The 16074-nt window shown below is 31.7% G+C and overlaps 2 protein-coding genes across 3 annotated transcripts in view; both read left to right on the forward strand.

Moving 5' to 3' along the window:
* The window catches only part of LOC127698637 (uncharacterized), a 44366-nt gene extending 39605 nt beyond the window's left edge, over positions 1 to 4761 (forward strand). For both annotated transcript variants that reach the window (XM_052202195.1, XM_052202196.1), the window contains 2 exons: positions 2102 to 2198; positions 4200 to 4761. In XM_052202195.1, the coding sequence (XP_052058155.1) occupies positions 2102 to 2198; positions 4200 to 4346 (244 nt within the window). In that variant the 3' untranslated portion in view covers positions 4347 to 4761. The remainder of the gene's footprint in view (positions 1 to 2101; positions 2199 to 4199) is intronic.
* Positions 4762 to 9559: 4798 nt separating this feature from the next.
* LOC127698651 (uncharacterized) lies at positions 9560 to 11799 on the forward strand. Its single transcript, XM_052202226.1, has one exon. It carries the CDS (start codon positions 9637 to 9639, stop codon positions 11365 to 11367), a length of 1731 nt encoding a protein of 576 aa, XP_052058186.1. The 5' UTR covers positions 9560 to 9636; the 3' UTR covers positions 11368 to 11799.
* Positions 11800 to 16074: the final 4275 nt, after the last annotated feature.

Here is a 16074-nt window from a genome sequence, read left to right on the forward strand (position 1 = left end):
CATTAAATTGTTCTGGACACCTTATTTCTTCTACAGCTTCCATATTGCATAGTAGCAGGGTTTAAGCTAGGATTTTGAGGGCTTTAGTCACTTTTGCGCGAGATGAAAATCAACATTATTTTGGGTAACAGCAAGGGACCAAGGATGTATGTATATTACTAGCTATACATCTTTGTCAGACTTTGAAGGACTAAGGCATCAATTTACTAGGCAGTTGGGTTCCTTTTTTTTAAAACCAGGAATCACAGTATAAATGAACTTGTTGAACTTTGTAAGACTATTACACTGCATAATTATTATCCTTATAAAACGTTTAAATCGATATTTTGAATTAATTTCTATAAAGTTGGAACCAAGGATTTGTACAAATTCACATGGAACGATTTCAATTTATGTAAATTGTAAATTAATTGAGAATTGATCACGTTTACTTTCGATTTTCAATTGAAATGTAAATGGGAAGTGACATGTAGATAATAAATTCAGAATGAATCCGGATTCATCTACGGATTGGTTTGTGTTTAAAAAAAGGCAGGAAATTATCATTTTTTTATTTCAATTTGCTTAGTAAGAACTATATTTGGCTCTTAATTTATTTCGTATTTTACGTTTTAGTGTCTATAAATTCATAGGAATACTTTCACACATGCGCAGTATATCGTAAAGGAAGCACCTGTTTGACTCGTTGATGATGATGGAAGTTTTTACGTGAAAACATTTCTGAACGTTTTGAATGAAGTTCTATCTTTTTAATCGAAATTGAAGGTTTTATATCAAAGATGACAAAAATACGATCATTTGACGAAACTACGACTAACGAACTGCAAATTATGATCGTTTAAGAAATATTGAAATTAAAAAGCGAACTGTCTGGGGAAAAACAATTTTGTTCAAATGACGAAACTACAACAAACGAACTGCAAATTGTGGTCGTTGACCTTCCGAAATATTGAAATTAAAATGCAGACTGACTAATTTTACTGGGGAAATTAATTAACCGGATTAGTGACCCATCCAATGGCGATAAGCGGATTAGCTGTAATCACAACTTTATAACACCTGTTGTAAATGTTAATTAGCTGAGGGTCAGAAACTTGTCAGAAACATGTAGACAGGTAGAATTATAGTATTTTCATGCGTAAATATTTTTACACTTTCCTAATTTAAGTGACGAAATTGATTTGAAACACTTTCGTCATTTTGAAAACAGTTTCGTAAATTACGAAAGTGACGAGCACTAGCAAGGGAGTAGGGATTTTTGCAGGATATTTGTACATATCCCAAGTATTTACATATTATCAGAATTACCTTTATCTTCAAATTTTACAAATGATGGATAGTCGGATAGTTAATATTTGTATCTTTATCTATGTGGAAAATAGTCAAATTTTACTTTCTGTTTTACAACTGACTTTTTTAATCTTTTAGCTTTTATTGATCTTTTTGGTGTTCAAACAACAGTGCATACATACATTGTTACAAGACATAAATGAATAAAATATATAAAATTGTTATTTTACCACTAAGAAATATTAAGGATTTACAAGTCTTCAAAGTGAATATACAGTATTTGATATTATCTTAAGAATACTTTGGAGTTTATTGAATATACAATCATGTTCAAAATAAATTAAATAAATTCAACTGATTAATGGACACATTCTTCTTTAATAAATGAATGAAATAAATGACACAAGAATTTTTTCCTAAAAATATGATATTACAGTTTGATGTTACTAAACTTACATCATGGACAAAAATGTTGGCATTCATGAGTTTTTATTGTTTCTGTTAACTTAACTACTTAGTATGTGAAGGAAAAATCATAAAAATTCAACAAAACTGAATATTCAGAATTAGATGTGTATATTTATTTTTACAATCTTAATCAACAGACAATAACGCAAGATTGATAAGTACAAATCTAGTATATGATGCAGATGATTAATTATTAACAAATTACTACCAGTGTTTCCCATCACATTTTTAGCATTATAAAGATATTGTAGTAATTTGTGATTTTCTAAATGTTTACATCATTATTGCTTTATTTCATTACAGATATTTGTTATTGTAATACTTTTGAAATTATATATTTAAGAAATCCTCAAAGAACTGCAGATGTTAGACAACAACTTGAATCACCAAGGTCACCTAGGGATAAAGTGAAGAAAAATCTGAGAGGTCAGATGTCAAAGGTGAGCACATAAACACATGAATTGAGAGAGTGGTCATTAAGAAGCTTTTTTATAGGAAATTGAATTGTGATAATTTCTCTGATGTTTTAACAATTTGTATGTCTTTTGCACCAATTCTGTCATCAAAGATGGGTTTAAGCTTATTACCCTTTCCTGTCAGAAATGAATCTGTTCTATACTCAACAAAATATCTAGAATTCAAAACTAAACCCTAGTTTTATTGTTGAGCCTGCGACTTTTGTCACAGAAAGCTTGACATAGGGATAGTGATCTGGCGGTGGCAGCGGCGTTAGTTAACTTCTTAAAAGCTTTATATTTTAGGAGGTGGAAGACCTGGATGCTTCATACTTTGTATATGGATGCCTCATGTTACGAAGTTTCCGTCAGTTACATGTCCAATGTCCTTGACCTCATTTTCATGGTTCAGTGACTACTTGAAAAAAAAGTTAACATTTTTTGTAATGTTAAATTCTCTCTTATTATAAGTAGTAGGATAACTATATTTGGTATGTGCGTACCTTGCAAGGTCCTCATGCCCGTCAGACATTTTTCACTTAACCTCGACCTCATTTCATGGATCAGTGAACAAGGTTAAGTTTTGGTGGTCAAATCTATATCTCAGATACTATTAGCAATAGGTCAAGTATATTCGGTGTATGGAAGGACTGTAAGGTGTACATGTCCAACTGGCAGGTGTCATCTGACCTTGACCTCATTTTCATGGTTCAGTGGTTATAGTTAAGTTTTTGTGTTTTGGTCTGTTTTTCTTATACTGTATGCAATAGGTCTACTATATTTGGTGTATGGAATGATTGTAAGGTGTACATGTCTAGCTGACAGGTGTCATTTGACTTGACCTCATTTTCATGGTTCAGTGGTCAAAGTTAGGATTTTGAGTTTTGGTCTTTTTTTCTAATACTATATGCAATAGGTCAACTATATTTGGTGTATGGAAATATTTTATGATCTATATGTCAGTCGCGCAGGTTTTATTTGACCTTGACCTCATTTTCACAGTTCATTGCTCAGTGTTAAATTTTTGTGTTTTGGTCTGTTTTTCTTAAACTATAAGCAATAGGTCAACTTTATTTGTTGTATGGAAGAATTGTTAGCTGTACATGCCTGCCTGGCATGGTTCATCTGACCTTGACCTCATTTTCATGGTTCATTGGTCAATGTTTAGTTTTCTTGGTTAATGTTAAGTTTATGTGACAGTTGTAATAAAGCTTTATATTTAGGACTATCAACATAATATCAGTGATTAGTAAAGAAGGCGAGACATTTCAGCATGTGCACTCTTGTTACAATGCTTATGGAACCCATATACACGATAAATAGGTTCTCGTACCACATATATCAATTACACATATATAATTGACTTGTTCTACTCAGTGTAATAAAACTCTTCATTAAAACAAACCAATGTAACAAGCATCAGGGCAGTCTGATGAAGTTATCTGAGTATAGCCATGGACTAAATATCCTTATACTGTATTTTATATTGGCACAAACCAAAACAAACGCAGTCGATTTGCAGAAAAAATGATATCACGAAAATCAAAAACATTTTCTGCATATTAAGGAAGGCTCCCACACAAAATTTGTGGAAAACATTTTTTTTCACTGCTATTGTGAAGGATGGATAAGCTCTGTATTTTGAAAAAAAATGTATTTATTATAACTGTGTAATCTGGTTTTCATATCATAACTTTAAACAAAATAATAGATCAATGTTTACAAAAGATTTTTTTATAGTGATGTGTACAATGGTGAAATGGAAAATGTCTCTAAACATTAAGTCAACATTTAAAGTTATTTAACTGTATCTAAATCATCCATAGCTGCAAAGCTGATTTCTGTTGACACATCATTATGTCATTATCAATCAATAAGTCAGTTTATTTGGTCCATAGTGTATCATAATTATTTACTTGTATAATTCATAAATCTTGTCCTATAAAAAGTAAAGAAATCTGTGATTCCAAAATTATATTTTTACAGATATCAGATAGTGCTCAATCAAGACCAGATACCAGTCATGGTCAAAATGGCAAATCTCAAGGGCAGCCAAAGAAAATAGAAAGAAAAGTAGCATCTGTTGGTCCTAATAGACACATTCAAAATAAAGGGAAGAATGCATGGAAATGATGTAGAAGGAATTTTAGATATTTATTTTAAAGATCTGAATAAGCTGTAAGATCTGTGATGTGTATTTTAGCATACAGTTCATATCAATTTGTGAAATGATTTCAAAATTTGTACAGGTAAAAATCTTATAACAAAATATCTGATAGGAATTGCTTTTAATATGTTTGATTAAATCAATTTTTAGTTCAAAAATTACACTGCCAATTTTGAACCTGGACAGTATAAAGCGATTAATGTACACATTTATCTTTGAAATGAAATGGATAAAGCATTAATTATCTTTTCTGTAGTGGCATAATGAAATTGGAGAATTTATAATGATATGGTTGTAATTTATATGTCTGAAATATTTATTTATTTTACAATTTATCTATGACTATTTATAATGTTACATAAATCTATTTTTACAAATATATGTCTTAGTAGTTAATTAAATCATGGACAAAACAATTAATTAATTTGATATTAGGTCTTGTTCATGTGCCATAATACTGTTCACATATGGGAGTATACATCACTGACAAAAGAGCTTTTAAAACTTACCTGATCAAAAAAGTGATAACATGCATTTCTGTAATCATTTATTTTTATATATTGATTTTTGTCATTACCAATGGTAAACTTGGACCATACCAGTTCGATAGGGCAAAATTTATTAAATTTTCACAGTAATGGAACTTGACAAACATTTCACACAATGTGTAGTTGTACACCTAAATGTTCAGTTTATTAAATGATTTTTTTGGGGTTTGCAAAATATGAACTGACTAATTTCTACGTATGCCAGGGATTTTTTCCACTCCTACAATATACACTATATGAATAAAAGTAGATGTGTGGTTGACATCAATGAGACAACACTCCAATTCAAACAAAAAAAAAGTAATTTGGCGGAAAAAGAGAGGCGAAAGATACAGAAGGGATATTCAAAATCACGTCGAAAACAAACTGACAATGCCATGGCAAAAAACAAAAAAGAAACAATAGCACACAAAACACAGCATAGAAAACTAAAGACTGAGTCAAGAGAACCCAACCAAGAAAATGGGGGTGATCTCAGGTGCTCTGGTCAACAGAGAGTCTTTAAAAATAGAACTGAGAAAAAAATTTCTGGCCAATGTGAACTATTCTCACCACTGGTCATCTGGCTCCATTGTTGTCTGTAAAAAACTTTTAACATAAATTTTCTGCTTTGAAACTACAAGGCCATATGAAACCTATGATCTTTAGGGTGTTTATTTTCAATTTGTCCCTGGTGTTCATGCAGATCAACCAACATGCCTGCTATCACTAAAAATAGAAAAAGAGTAAAATGGAAGTAATTGTCTAATAAATTAAAAAACCATAATTAACATCAGTGTTCCCGCCTGCCCTAAATAGAAGGGCGGTCCGCCCTTGGTGCCCTTACCCCCGCCCTTCTGCCCTCAAAAGTAAAAGAATGCACCCCTCTGCCTTTTTAAAAAAATAAAATTTCAAAATTTTATGCATACCGGCGTTTCCGGTAAAACTGTTACCTGATTGTGTAACACTAATTAACTGACAATGGGATTAAGTTAAATACCTAATGCTTTGGCAGTTTTATCACCTTTGTTAATGATTGTTTACTGCTAATTAGTGGATTTAAGATAATTGAACAAATACTAGATATTTAATACAGAATGAAATGTCCACATGTTATCCATTTGTAATGTTTATGTACAGCATGTACACCTGAAAAAAATTATTTCAGAAGGCATAACATAAAAAATAAAATCTTAAACAATTTTAAATGCATACATAGTTTTGACTTAATTGGTGAAAAAATGTTTTGTGTCATTACCATGAGTATGAAATTTAAAGAGGAATCAAAGAAATTTGTACTTTAAACATAACAAGATTCACTTCCTATTTTTAATACTTCTTGAATTTTATAATCCTCCTGACATGGAGCACTTAACAAATTTATTTTTAACAATGATGGAGAAAAAAGTAACTGTTTATACTTTCTGCAATATATTATTGCATCAATATAAATATGATCATCTCCTGTCTCACCTGTTATATTTATAAAACTCCTCACTGAGGAGCACTTTGGTGTGCACTTAAAAATACTTTTTTGTAACAATTTAAAAGATAATAAATAACTCTCAATAACATATATACTATATGTTTGAACAAGTAATTTAAATGTAGATAATTTAATTACATTCAGCCTACAATTTTGCATGTATAACTCCATCTTTCAAAACTACTTGTTTATTTTGGTATAAGTTATAAAACATTGAAATTTCTGATGATTATTTTCCATACCAAATGTACAAGTTTGTTTAGATTAACATCAGAATGATATGCTTTGCTTCATGGTATGATAATTTGATGAAAAAAAATTCTAACTAACCAACATCAAGAACACATTAATTTCTGAATATGGTTTAAATACAACTAATGTTCTCCAGATGAGCCTAGCAATATTCAAGGTAATTTATACACTGTCCAACATTGCCCTTAAAATCTGGGTTATAACGCTAAAGTGCCCTTTCAGACAACTAGCACCCTTCTGCCCTGAGATTCAAGCTGGAACACTGAACATAATTATAGAGAAAATTTGAAATGGCAAAAAACACTCATAATGTCAGATTGATTTTTCATTTTTCCTATTGCAAATTGTGGAGTTACTAGCAGGAGTTGGATAATGAAAAATATTCTACTCGGAAATATTTATTATCTACCTTTCTATGCATGATTTGTTCTTATAATGTTGAGTTGCAATTCTGCATGCAATGATAATACCAACCAACCTATATGAAATCCATTACTATAAGGAGATAATTTTGTCTGCAGTTATATAAGTTATGTCTTGTGTGTGATAAACAAATGTATCAAATTAATCCTTTGTCTATTAATGGCCAGGGTCATCTTTGAGAATTTTGTTTGATTAATGTCTTTATCGCACTAATTATTGCGAGGGAAATAAAACACTTCCCCAATTTGACTTGTTTTACCTGTGTCGATTTAAATATTGGACAATGTACTGTCCCATTGAAAGAATACAAAAGGTATTATTGTTCTCAGTGGAGTTCTGTCACTGGAACCTTTAAATTTCTTCTAACAGAAATGCATCACTCATTGATCAATTAAAATTATCTACAAAATAGATGAAAATACATGTATCAACTCTGACACAAAACTGCATGGGATGTTGTATTTATTCAATATCAATAACTTATTATCAATCTGTTAAATATAAATTGGAAAGATATATTTATTTTGAAATTAACAATCTTACTTAAAAAGTAAAAAAATAAAAATACCAAACTCCAAGGAAAATTCAAATGGAAAGTCCCTTATCAAATGGCAAAATCAACAGCTCAAACACATCAAACAAATGGAAAACAATTGTCATATTCCTGACTTGGTACAGGCATTTCCTTATGTAGAAAATGAAGTAACTTCTCTTATAAGGTACAACTGTACTCTGTTAATGAGTTGGCTATGAAAGAAAAGAGGCTATTGTGTTTATTTGGATTTAATAATATAGTATACCATTGTTCCTTTGGATATAGATAGACAATGAGCAGATACTTGGAATCCATATAAGATTGGCTATTATAGGTGCTATGTTTTACATACATCTTTAGATATATTTTGCCTTTATTTATGATGGTGTAAATGTCAGTTGGTGGGCAAGGTCATAAGACATAAATCAAGTTTTTGTTTTCAATAAAGCAAGTGGTTCCAATAACATTTCCTTTTATGATTTAAATAGGACATTATGTGATTTCAAAATGTAAATTAAGTTCAGCTTCTTAGTATCAAAACTATTGTAAACATGTGAAACATGAATCTATCAATGTTGAATTATTCAAAACATTAAGGTTTTCTTCCCAAGGCATAGGTTGCCTTAGACCTATTTGGCACAATTTTTGTCAATTTTCAGTTTTAAATGCTCTTCAACGTAAACCTTGAATTAAATTTCCAACCGTTTGATTCCAGCGTCACTGATGAGTTTTATGTAGACGAATCCTGCCTCTGGCGTTCCAAATTATAAGTCAGATATCTTTAATGAGTTTTTATTTCGCCTGCGATGAAAGTCGCAGTATGCGAGACATAGGTATTACAATCTGGCGACGGCATAACTATTTGTTTAAAACTTTATATTTCAGAATGGGAGAAGACCTGGATGCTTCATACCTTGTGTCCAGATACCTTATGTTTCCGTCTGTCATGTGTCCATTGTCCTTGATCTCATTTTCATGGTTCAGTGACTGCTTGAAAAAAAATTACAGTATTATGAGTAATAGGATAACTATATTTGGTATATGGGTTCCTTGAAACGTCTACATGCGCGTCATGTAAGGTTCACCTAACCTTGACCTTATGCCATGGATCAGTGATCAAGGTTAAAGTTACATAGTCAAGTCCGTATCTCAGATACTATAAGCAATAGGTCAACTATATTTGGTGTATGAAATGATTGTAAGGTGTACATGTCCGACTGACAGGTTTCATCTGACCTTGATCTCAATTTCATGATTCATTGGACAATGTTTAGTTTTTGTGGTTTGGTTTATTTCTCAGATACTATAAGCAATAGGGCGACTATATTTGGTGTATGGAATGATTATCAGGTGTATATGTCCGTTTGGCATGGTTCATCTGACCGTGACTTCATTTTCATAGAGCATTGATAATGTTAAGTTTATGTGATACTTGTAGAAAAACCTTCATATTACAAAATTTAACAATTTTTAGTTTTTGCGGTTTGGTATATTTCTCAGGTATTATAAGCAATAGGTCAATTATATTTAGTGTATGGAACAATTGTTAGGTGTACATGTCTGTCTGGCAGGGTTCATACGACCTTGACCTCATTTTCAGGTTTCATTGGTCAATGTTAAGATTTTGTGGTTTGATCTGTTTCTCAGGTACTATTAGCAATATGACCACTATATTTGGTGTTTGATATGATTGTAAGGTGTACATATCTGTCTGGCATGGTTCATCTGACCGTGACCTCATTTTCATAGAACATTGATAATGTTAAGTTTATGTGATAATTGTAGTAAATCCTTCATATTACAAAATTGAACATAACTTCAATGATAAGTAAAACCGGCAAGATATTTAAGCGTATGCACTCTTGTTATAATGTATACGTTGTTCTCAATCTAGACTTCAATTTTATACAATCAATAAGTGAATGCTTCCTGTTATCATGTTTCAGTTTATCTAGGAAGTGCACACTAGTATTTAACATGAAGAATAAAAAAGATCAAACGGAAGTGAAATATCTGAGACGCATCTAACAAATATGGCGTTCTCTCAGTCAGTAAGAAAAGGTCAAGTTTCTATTAATTGTAAATTATGTGAAACAGATAGACCAATACAGTGGAAATGCATGGACTGCAGTATTCTAATGTGTGGTCATTGCAAGGACAAAGTACATTCCCAATTCAAAAACGCACAGGATCATAAGATTATAAGTATAAAAGAAGTTGGACTGCATACTGAAAAACTGGATTTTACAAATATGAAATGCCATGCACACACTGGACAATCATCATGTCTGTACTGTTATAAATGTGAAATTCTTGTGTGTCCAACCTGTATTGCTAAAGTTCATAAGAAGCATGATTTAATCGAAATTAGTGATGCATACAACTTGAATGTAGAAATATTGAAAAAAGGACAAAGTAAAATGCAGAAGAGTAATTCTAACATAAATGTGAAGAAAGACCAGCTTGATAAAGTAGGTTCAGAGGAAATTTCAAAGTATTCCAAAGCAAGAGAAGATATTTTGAAGCATGAAACAACTGTAAAAGAACAAGTAGAACAATATTTTCAAGAACTCATAATTAAATTGGAACAGAATCATGACGCTGTTTTAACATCAGTCAAATCTGATCTTCATGCTATATCGTTAATCGAAACCCAGACAGAGGATAAAATCAAAGAAGTCCAGGACTTGATTCACATTTCCAATGCTCCTGAGTTCTTCAAAGAGTTCAAGAAGGTGAAGAAAAACATGGAAACCCAAGAACCACGAATCAAGACAACTTACAATTCTTCTACAAAATTTGTTCTGGGTAATATTACTCAATCAAACATTGGATCTTTACAAGATGATGAGAGTTTTTCAGCAGAATCAGACATATCCCTAGTCATCAATAATGAATACCGGACTGAACTTGAGAAAATAACATATGTATGTCCATGCATTGACCAGTCCATTTGGTTACATTCTGGTAAATATGGAGTGTTACAGAGAGTAAAACCTGAAGGAACTAATCTGAAGTTAATGTCTACATATAACTTTATAGTGTATGGAATGGCAGTTACACCATCTAATCAACTCCTTCTGTGTGTTAAAGGTACATCAAGGATACAACAAATCAGCTGTACTGGTAAACTGACCGATTCAGTTTTTGATGTAAACCCTTACCTTCCCACAACCATCCACGTGATCAGTGAAAACAAATTATTAGTAGGAGCTTATGAAGGTAAACCAGGAAGAAATGCTGTAATCATAATGGACAAGAAAGGAGACAAAGAGACTGTATATGAACATTATAAACATAATCAACCTTTATTTTCGTATCCTTTGTGTATAACCAGTACCAGTAATGGAAATATACAAGTAGTGGATAAGATTCCAGATTACTTCACTGGTAAAGTTGTGATCCTAGGACAAGATGGACATATAAAAAACGAGTATGCAGGTCATTCAACCATCAATAAGGGTACACCATTCAAACCAGTAGACATTGTCACAACACCCAGTGATAATGTTATTGTGATAGATCTGGATACCCAAATATTGCACATCCTCAATAACAATGGTCAGTTTGTTACATATTTCAATATAGATGAAATAGGAATAAGAACTCCCCGTTCTCTTGCCTTCAACACAGCAGGCCAACTTTATATAGGATGCCCTAGGGCTGCAGATAGTAAAACTAAGGAAGCAAAGCTATACAAAATAAACATAACAGGATTCTACAATATAGCCAAACTTTTTTTGGAACAGAAACATATGAAGTAGTATATGACAATCATTATTTATTTCTTCTGACAACTGGACTAAAGAAGTATAAAGGAATATATAAAGGCAACAGTAGTATACCGCTATTCAATAGTCACAAATCGATTTAACTGAAACAAATCCGGGTTACAAACCAAAACCGAGGGAAACACATCAACTATAAGAGGAAAACAACGGAACAACATAAACACTGAATATACCAGAACTGATGAGACAGATATCTTATTTAAAACAGTATTGCACTATATCTCTTTTTTAAATATTACTTTACAAAAAACATCCCATTAACAGTGAAAGTAAAAATAACAAGTTGCTAGATGGAAAGTTTAATGAACTCAAATGTTACTTTATAAAGTTTCTGCTTCAAAATGTGGTAACGAAACATTTCACATGTAAATATGAACTAATCAAATAATAAAAACGATATATGCATCCAAACATTTTCTTTAGAATGGTGGAGTAAATCGATCAAAACTGGCACACAACAGCGACAAAAAATGCTAAAAAACAGGAAAACCAATCGTTGCGACCAGAATTTTCACATGTAACTTTTCTGATTTAGTCTTACTTGTCTGAAATTTTGAAAGCCATTGTCCCAGTAGAAATACAGAGAAATACGTTATCTCAATGTCAGATATTGTATTGACTGTACAATCGCTTGAATGCACGTTTACTGTACAATCACTAGGTCTTTTCCTGTACGATCGCTTGTCCACATTCATAAAATATATTGCATATGTATTTCATTGATTGTTCCTTGTCTGTCCTTTTATATTAGTCTATACAACAAAGAAAGTTTCACCAAAAGACCGGGATATTCTGACTTGATATAGGCAGTCGAATGTGGAATGGTGGTAGCTATTTACGGAATCAAGAAAAGATACGTATATGTCAACAAATATTTAGCATGGGCAGGTATCAAAATATCAAAATATCAACAAAACAAATGCAGTTGATTAAAAACCACATTAAATTTCTAAATTAGAAGAAGCTACTTCCGGTTTACTCAAAATTACTAATGGCGTCAGTATGAAGGTTTTTTCATACTGATTGGAAAAATATATGGTTTCTAAATACTTTTGTCTGAAATAAGGGAGATAATTTGCTACTTCCCGTTTAGGAAAGGTCATTTCCATTCTCATGTGATTTATTCACACAGATTCCGAAAATATATGGGTAATATATACTTTTGCCTGAAATAAGGGAGATAATTTTCTTCTTCCTGTTTAGAAATTGTCACTTCCGGTTTCATATAATAAGTCTATTTACACTGATTCCATAAATATATGGTTTCTATTTAATTTTGCCTGAAATATTGGAGATTATTTCCGACTGCCGGTTTAGCAAATGATTCTTCCGGTTTATAAAATTTCACCTCCGGTCTCAATTAACCTTAAATTAAAAATTTCAGGGGCAGTAACTCCTATAAGATGTCATCAGATTGTTTCAGACCAAATGTATCATATCTCCATCACAATAAAGCAAACATTTTGCACTAGTTCTTTTATATATATCTTTAAAAAGTGTCAGAAGAGGTCATATAACAAGCAAAAGTCAAAATTGAGAACATGACCTTGACATAATTTTGTAAGTTATCAAGGACCTCAAATTAAAAGATCCTAGGTCTATACCACGTACGGTTTATGATTTACAAAAAATGATGAGGGTGCAATAATTTCAATGAAATAATTGATTTGACCAATTTTATTTGTTTTTACCTCTTCTAATGATCCTTGCCAAGTAACTAACCTGACAATTTTTACTCTGTTTACTATATAAGGGTAAACGATTTTTATGAGTATCTCTATACAAAATTCAGAAGATACCTAGGGGGAAATCTAAAACAACAGGGTGAAGAAAGACGGACAACACTTGCCAATTGAAGAAAAAACATACAACAGTCCACAAAACAATGTACAGAAAATTAAAGATGGGGCAATAGGAACCCAACCATAAAAAGCAGTTGAAATCAGGTGCTTAAGAAGGGCAAGTAGTTCTTGCTCATCCTGTTGTGTTTCCCACAAGACGTATAGATTTGGTTACAAGTGGCATTTAAAGTATTAAGTTGATTCAAAGATATCAGGTAAAGATAACATGAATTTTAACCTACTTTAGACTTAATTCTGACCAACAGACTTTAAGAATGCTCTGAAAGCAAATATTTCTCACAATTTTCTTACACATATTAATTATATAATTGAATAACAAGAATGAACAGATATCATATGAGTTTTATTTTTGGAAGGGTTTCATGAAGTTCAAATCTGACATTAAGTACATGTTTTGTGAATACTGGGATGGCAGGCCGATTTGTGATTTTGGAAAGAGGAATACTTGTTTTGTGTAATCAACTCCTACATATTTCATCCAAGAGTAATCAAACCAGAATATTATGATACACATAGATGTGAACCTCACTCTGGGTATTCATTGGAATTTTAATAGATTTTCCAAATGGCGAAACCATTTTCAGTAAAATTCTCGAAGGGGGTAACAATTTAATGTTTTCAACTTTTATAGTTTTCATACACGAAACTTTATTAAATGTTTTATTCAAATATTGAAGATGTGCACCTGACTTTTTGTAAACATTTTGATGATTTGTACAAATTTATTTTCCAGATGTGAAACTTGGTAACTGTTCAGCAACTTTCTTGATCACGGCGCACATTTTTTTATACAATATTGTCTGATTTAGCTAGTTACCCTTTTGAGGTTATAGATTTCCTCAGCTTTCTTCATTTCAAGGGAAATTTTACTATTGCAATCTTGACATTCGAATTTTTCAGTAAGAGCTTGCATCTAATGTATCCCACTGACTTCGTGATTAAGGATACTACCAAACCAGATAGTATGTTTCCTATCTTGATCTTTTCCTCGATATTGACACAGATGGACGTCTTCAAACAAAAATCTATGAAAAACGTGATGATATAACTTCCAATTTTTCAGCAGTAACATACCCTCTGCTCCCTCGGAAAGTGTGTATATACCCCAATTAAACATTACACTCGTGCATATTCAAATTTTACGGACTTTATTAATAGGAGCGTGCCTATAACACAACAAACTGCTCCAACATAGTTATAAGAAGGAACGACTAAATTCGAAAATTTACATACAAATTTAAATACATAAGTTTTAAGGTCACAATCACGAATTTGTTTACCAAAACGATATGTTTGTTTCTCTTCTCACAAGTAACATGTGTATGCGTCTAATCTGTAAATTTACCAATTGTGTTCTATTCCCGGTTGTGGCATTTTTACTTAGTGTAGATTTGCATGTCGGGTGATGCATGCATAGCAGTAGATGCTTACTCTGTCGACGCACCGGTTAGCCTCCTTTTGGAGTTCTTGTTATTCCCTCAGTTTTTGTTTTACCATGATTTGTATCTTCTTAATGGATTTATGAGATGTGAACAACGGTAAACTACCGTTGCATCGGAACTTGACTTATTTTGTTTACCTTCTTTGAAGTTCATATATTTTTGTTGTCATACTAGTAGTACTAACATTTCATAAAATAGAAAGTTGTCTTTGTTTCGCTTCTTAGGATTTTTAATTTTTCCTTCTCCTTTGAATGGTTGCTCTCTTGTTGTTTTGTTTCTTTTTTCTCACATATTTGAAATTGGTATCTCTTAATAATTTCTCAGAGTGAGAGGGCATATTCCATATTTTAGATAGAAACTGTTTTCTCTTCTAGAGCACCCGAGTTGGTTTCTTATTTGTGTAAATGTGTAAAAATTAGATGTGTCAGTGGTACAACACTGCGAGATGGGTTAATTCCAGGAAAAATCAACAAAAGAATTCAATTACTATAAACTTTGACCTGTCTGTTACAATACATTACAAGTTGTACAACTATAAAACATGTATACTAATTCCTTTTAGTTCTTTTGTTGATTTTGCACCATCTCGTATATGTCTTGTTTGTTATACACATTTCGATTACAATGAATTATTAATCCCATGTACTGGGTTTATGGAGGAACAACAGAAACAATTGAAAATGAGCAATGCAACAAACAATAAAAAACCCACTTTTTAAATTATACCAGTATATACAAAGATGAAAACACATCTCCATAAAGCATTACTACATAACACTGTCTTTCAAAGTTTTGGCATTAAAAAAAGTAGCTTAAATTAATGTTGATAACTAGATCATGCTTTCTTAAACTGTATTTTTCAGTACAAGGCATACTACAAAGGACCATTACTTCGTCTAAAAGGTTATATAGTCAAACTGAATGATCAAATAAAAACCATCAAATCAATTTGCAACTCAGCAACACAAAAAATCGAAAGACATAAAGATCTATATCCGGTTTTTAAAACTAGACAATGGGTTGGAAACGTCTTTACTATATTATATAGTATAAAAACTCATCAAAGATACCAGGCTTTAAAATATGTTATGATGTGATTCGTTTTTAGTATAAGTGGAGTGATACATCGTAGTAAATGATCAACACATTTCAAATGCTGATAAACTGGAGTAAATGTGATTATGTTCTAATCAGAGGACTTGTCCATTGATAAACCACTTAACTGTTGTACAAATAGGCTATGTCCAAATAACAATAGTAGACCAAAACATCTTCACAGGTTCAGAAGGACACATAATTGACATTTTTCATGTTGTTTTGAGATATAAGAAAAGAGATATGCTCTGTTATTTTGAATATTAGTTCTTCTTACAAAT

Source organism: Mytilus californianus, unplaced genomic scaffold, assembly GCF_021869535.1.
Source record: "Mytilus californianus isolate M0D057914Y unplaced genomic scaffold, xbMytCali1.0.p SCAF_4, whole genome shotgun sequence".
NCBI classification, from domain to species: domain Eukaryota; kingdom Metazoa; phylum Mollusca; class Bivalvia; order Mytilida; family Mytilidae; genus Mytilus; species Mytilus californianus.

Bases quoted from the DNA above. Each gene is read 5' to 3' on its own strand.
- LOC127698651 (XM_052202226.1), top strand. From the start codon at position 9,637: ATGGCGTTCTCTCAGTCAGTAAGAAAAGGTCAAGTTTCTATTAATTGT.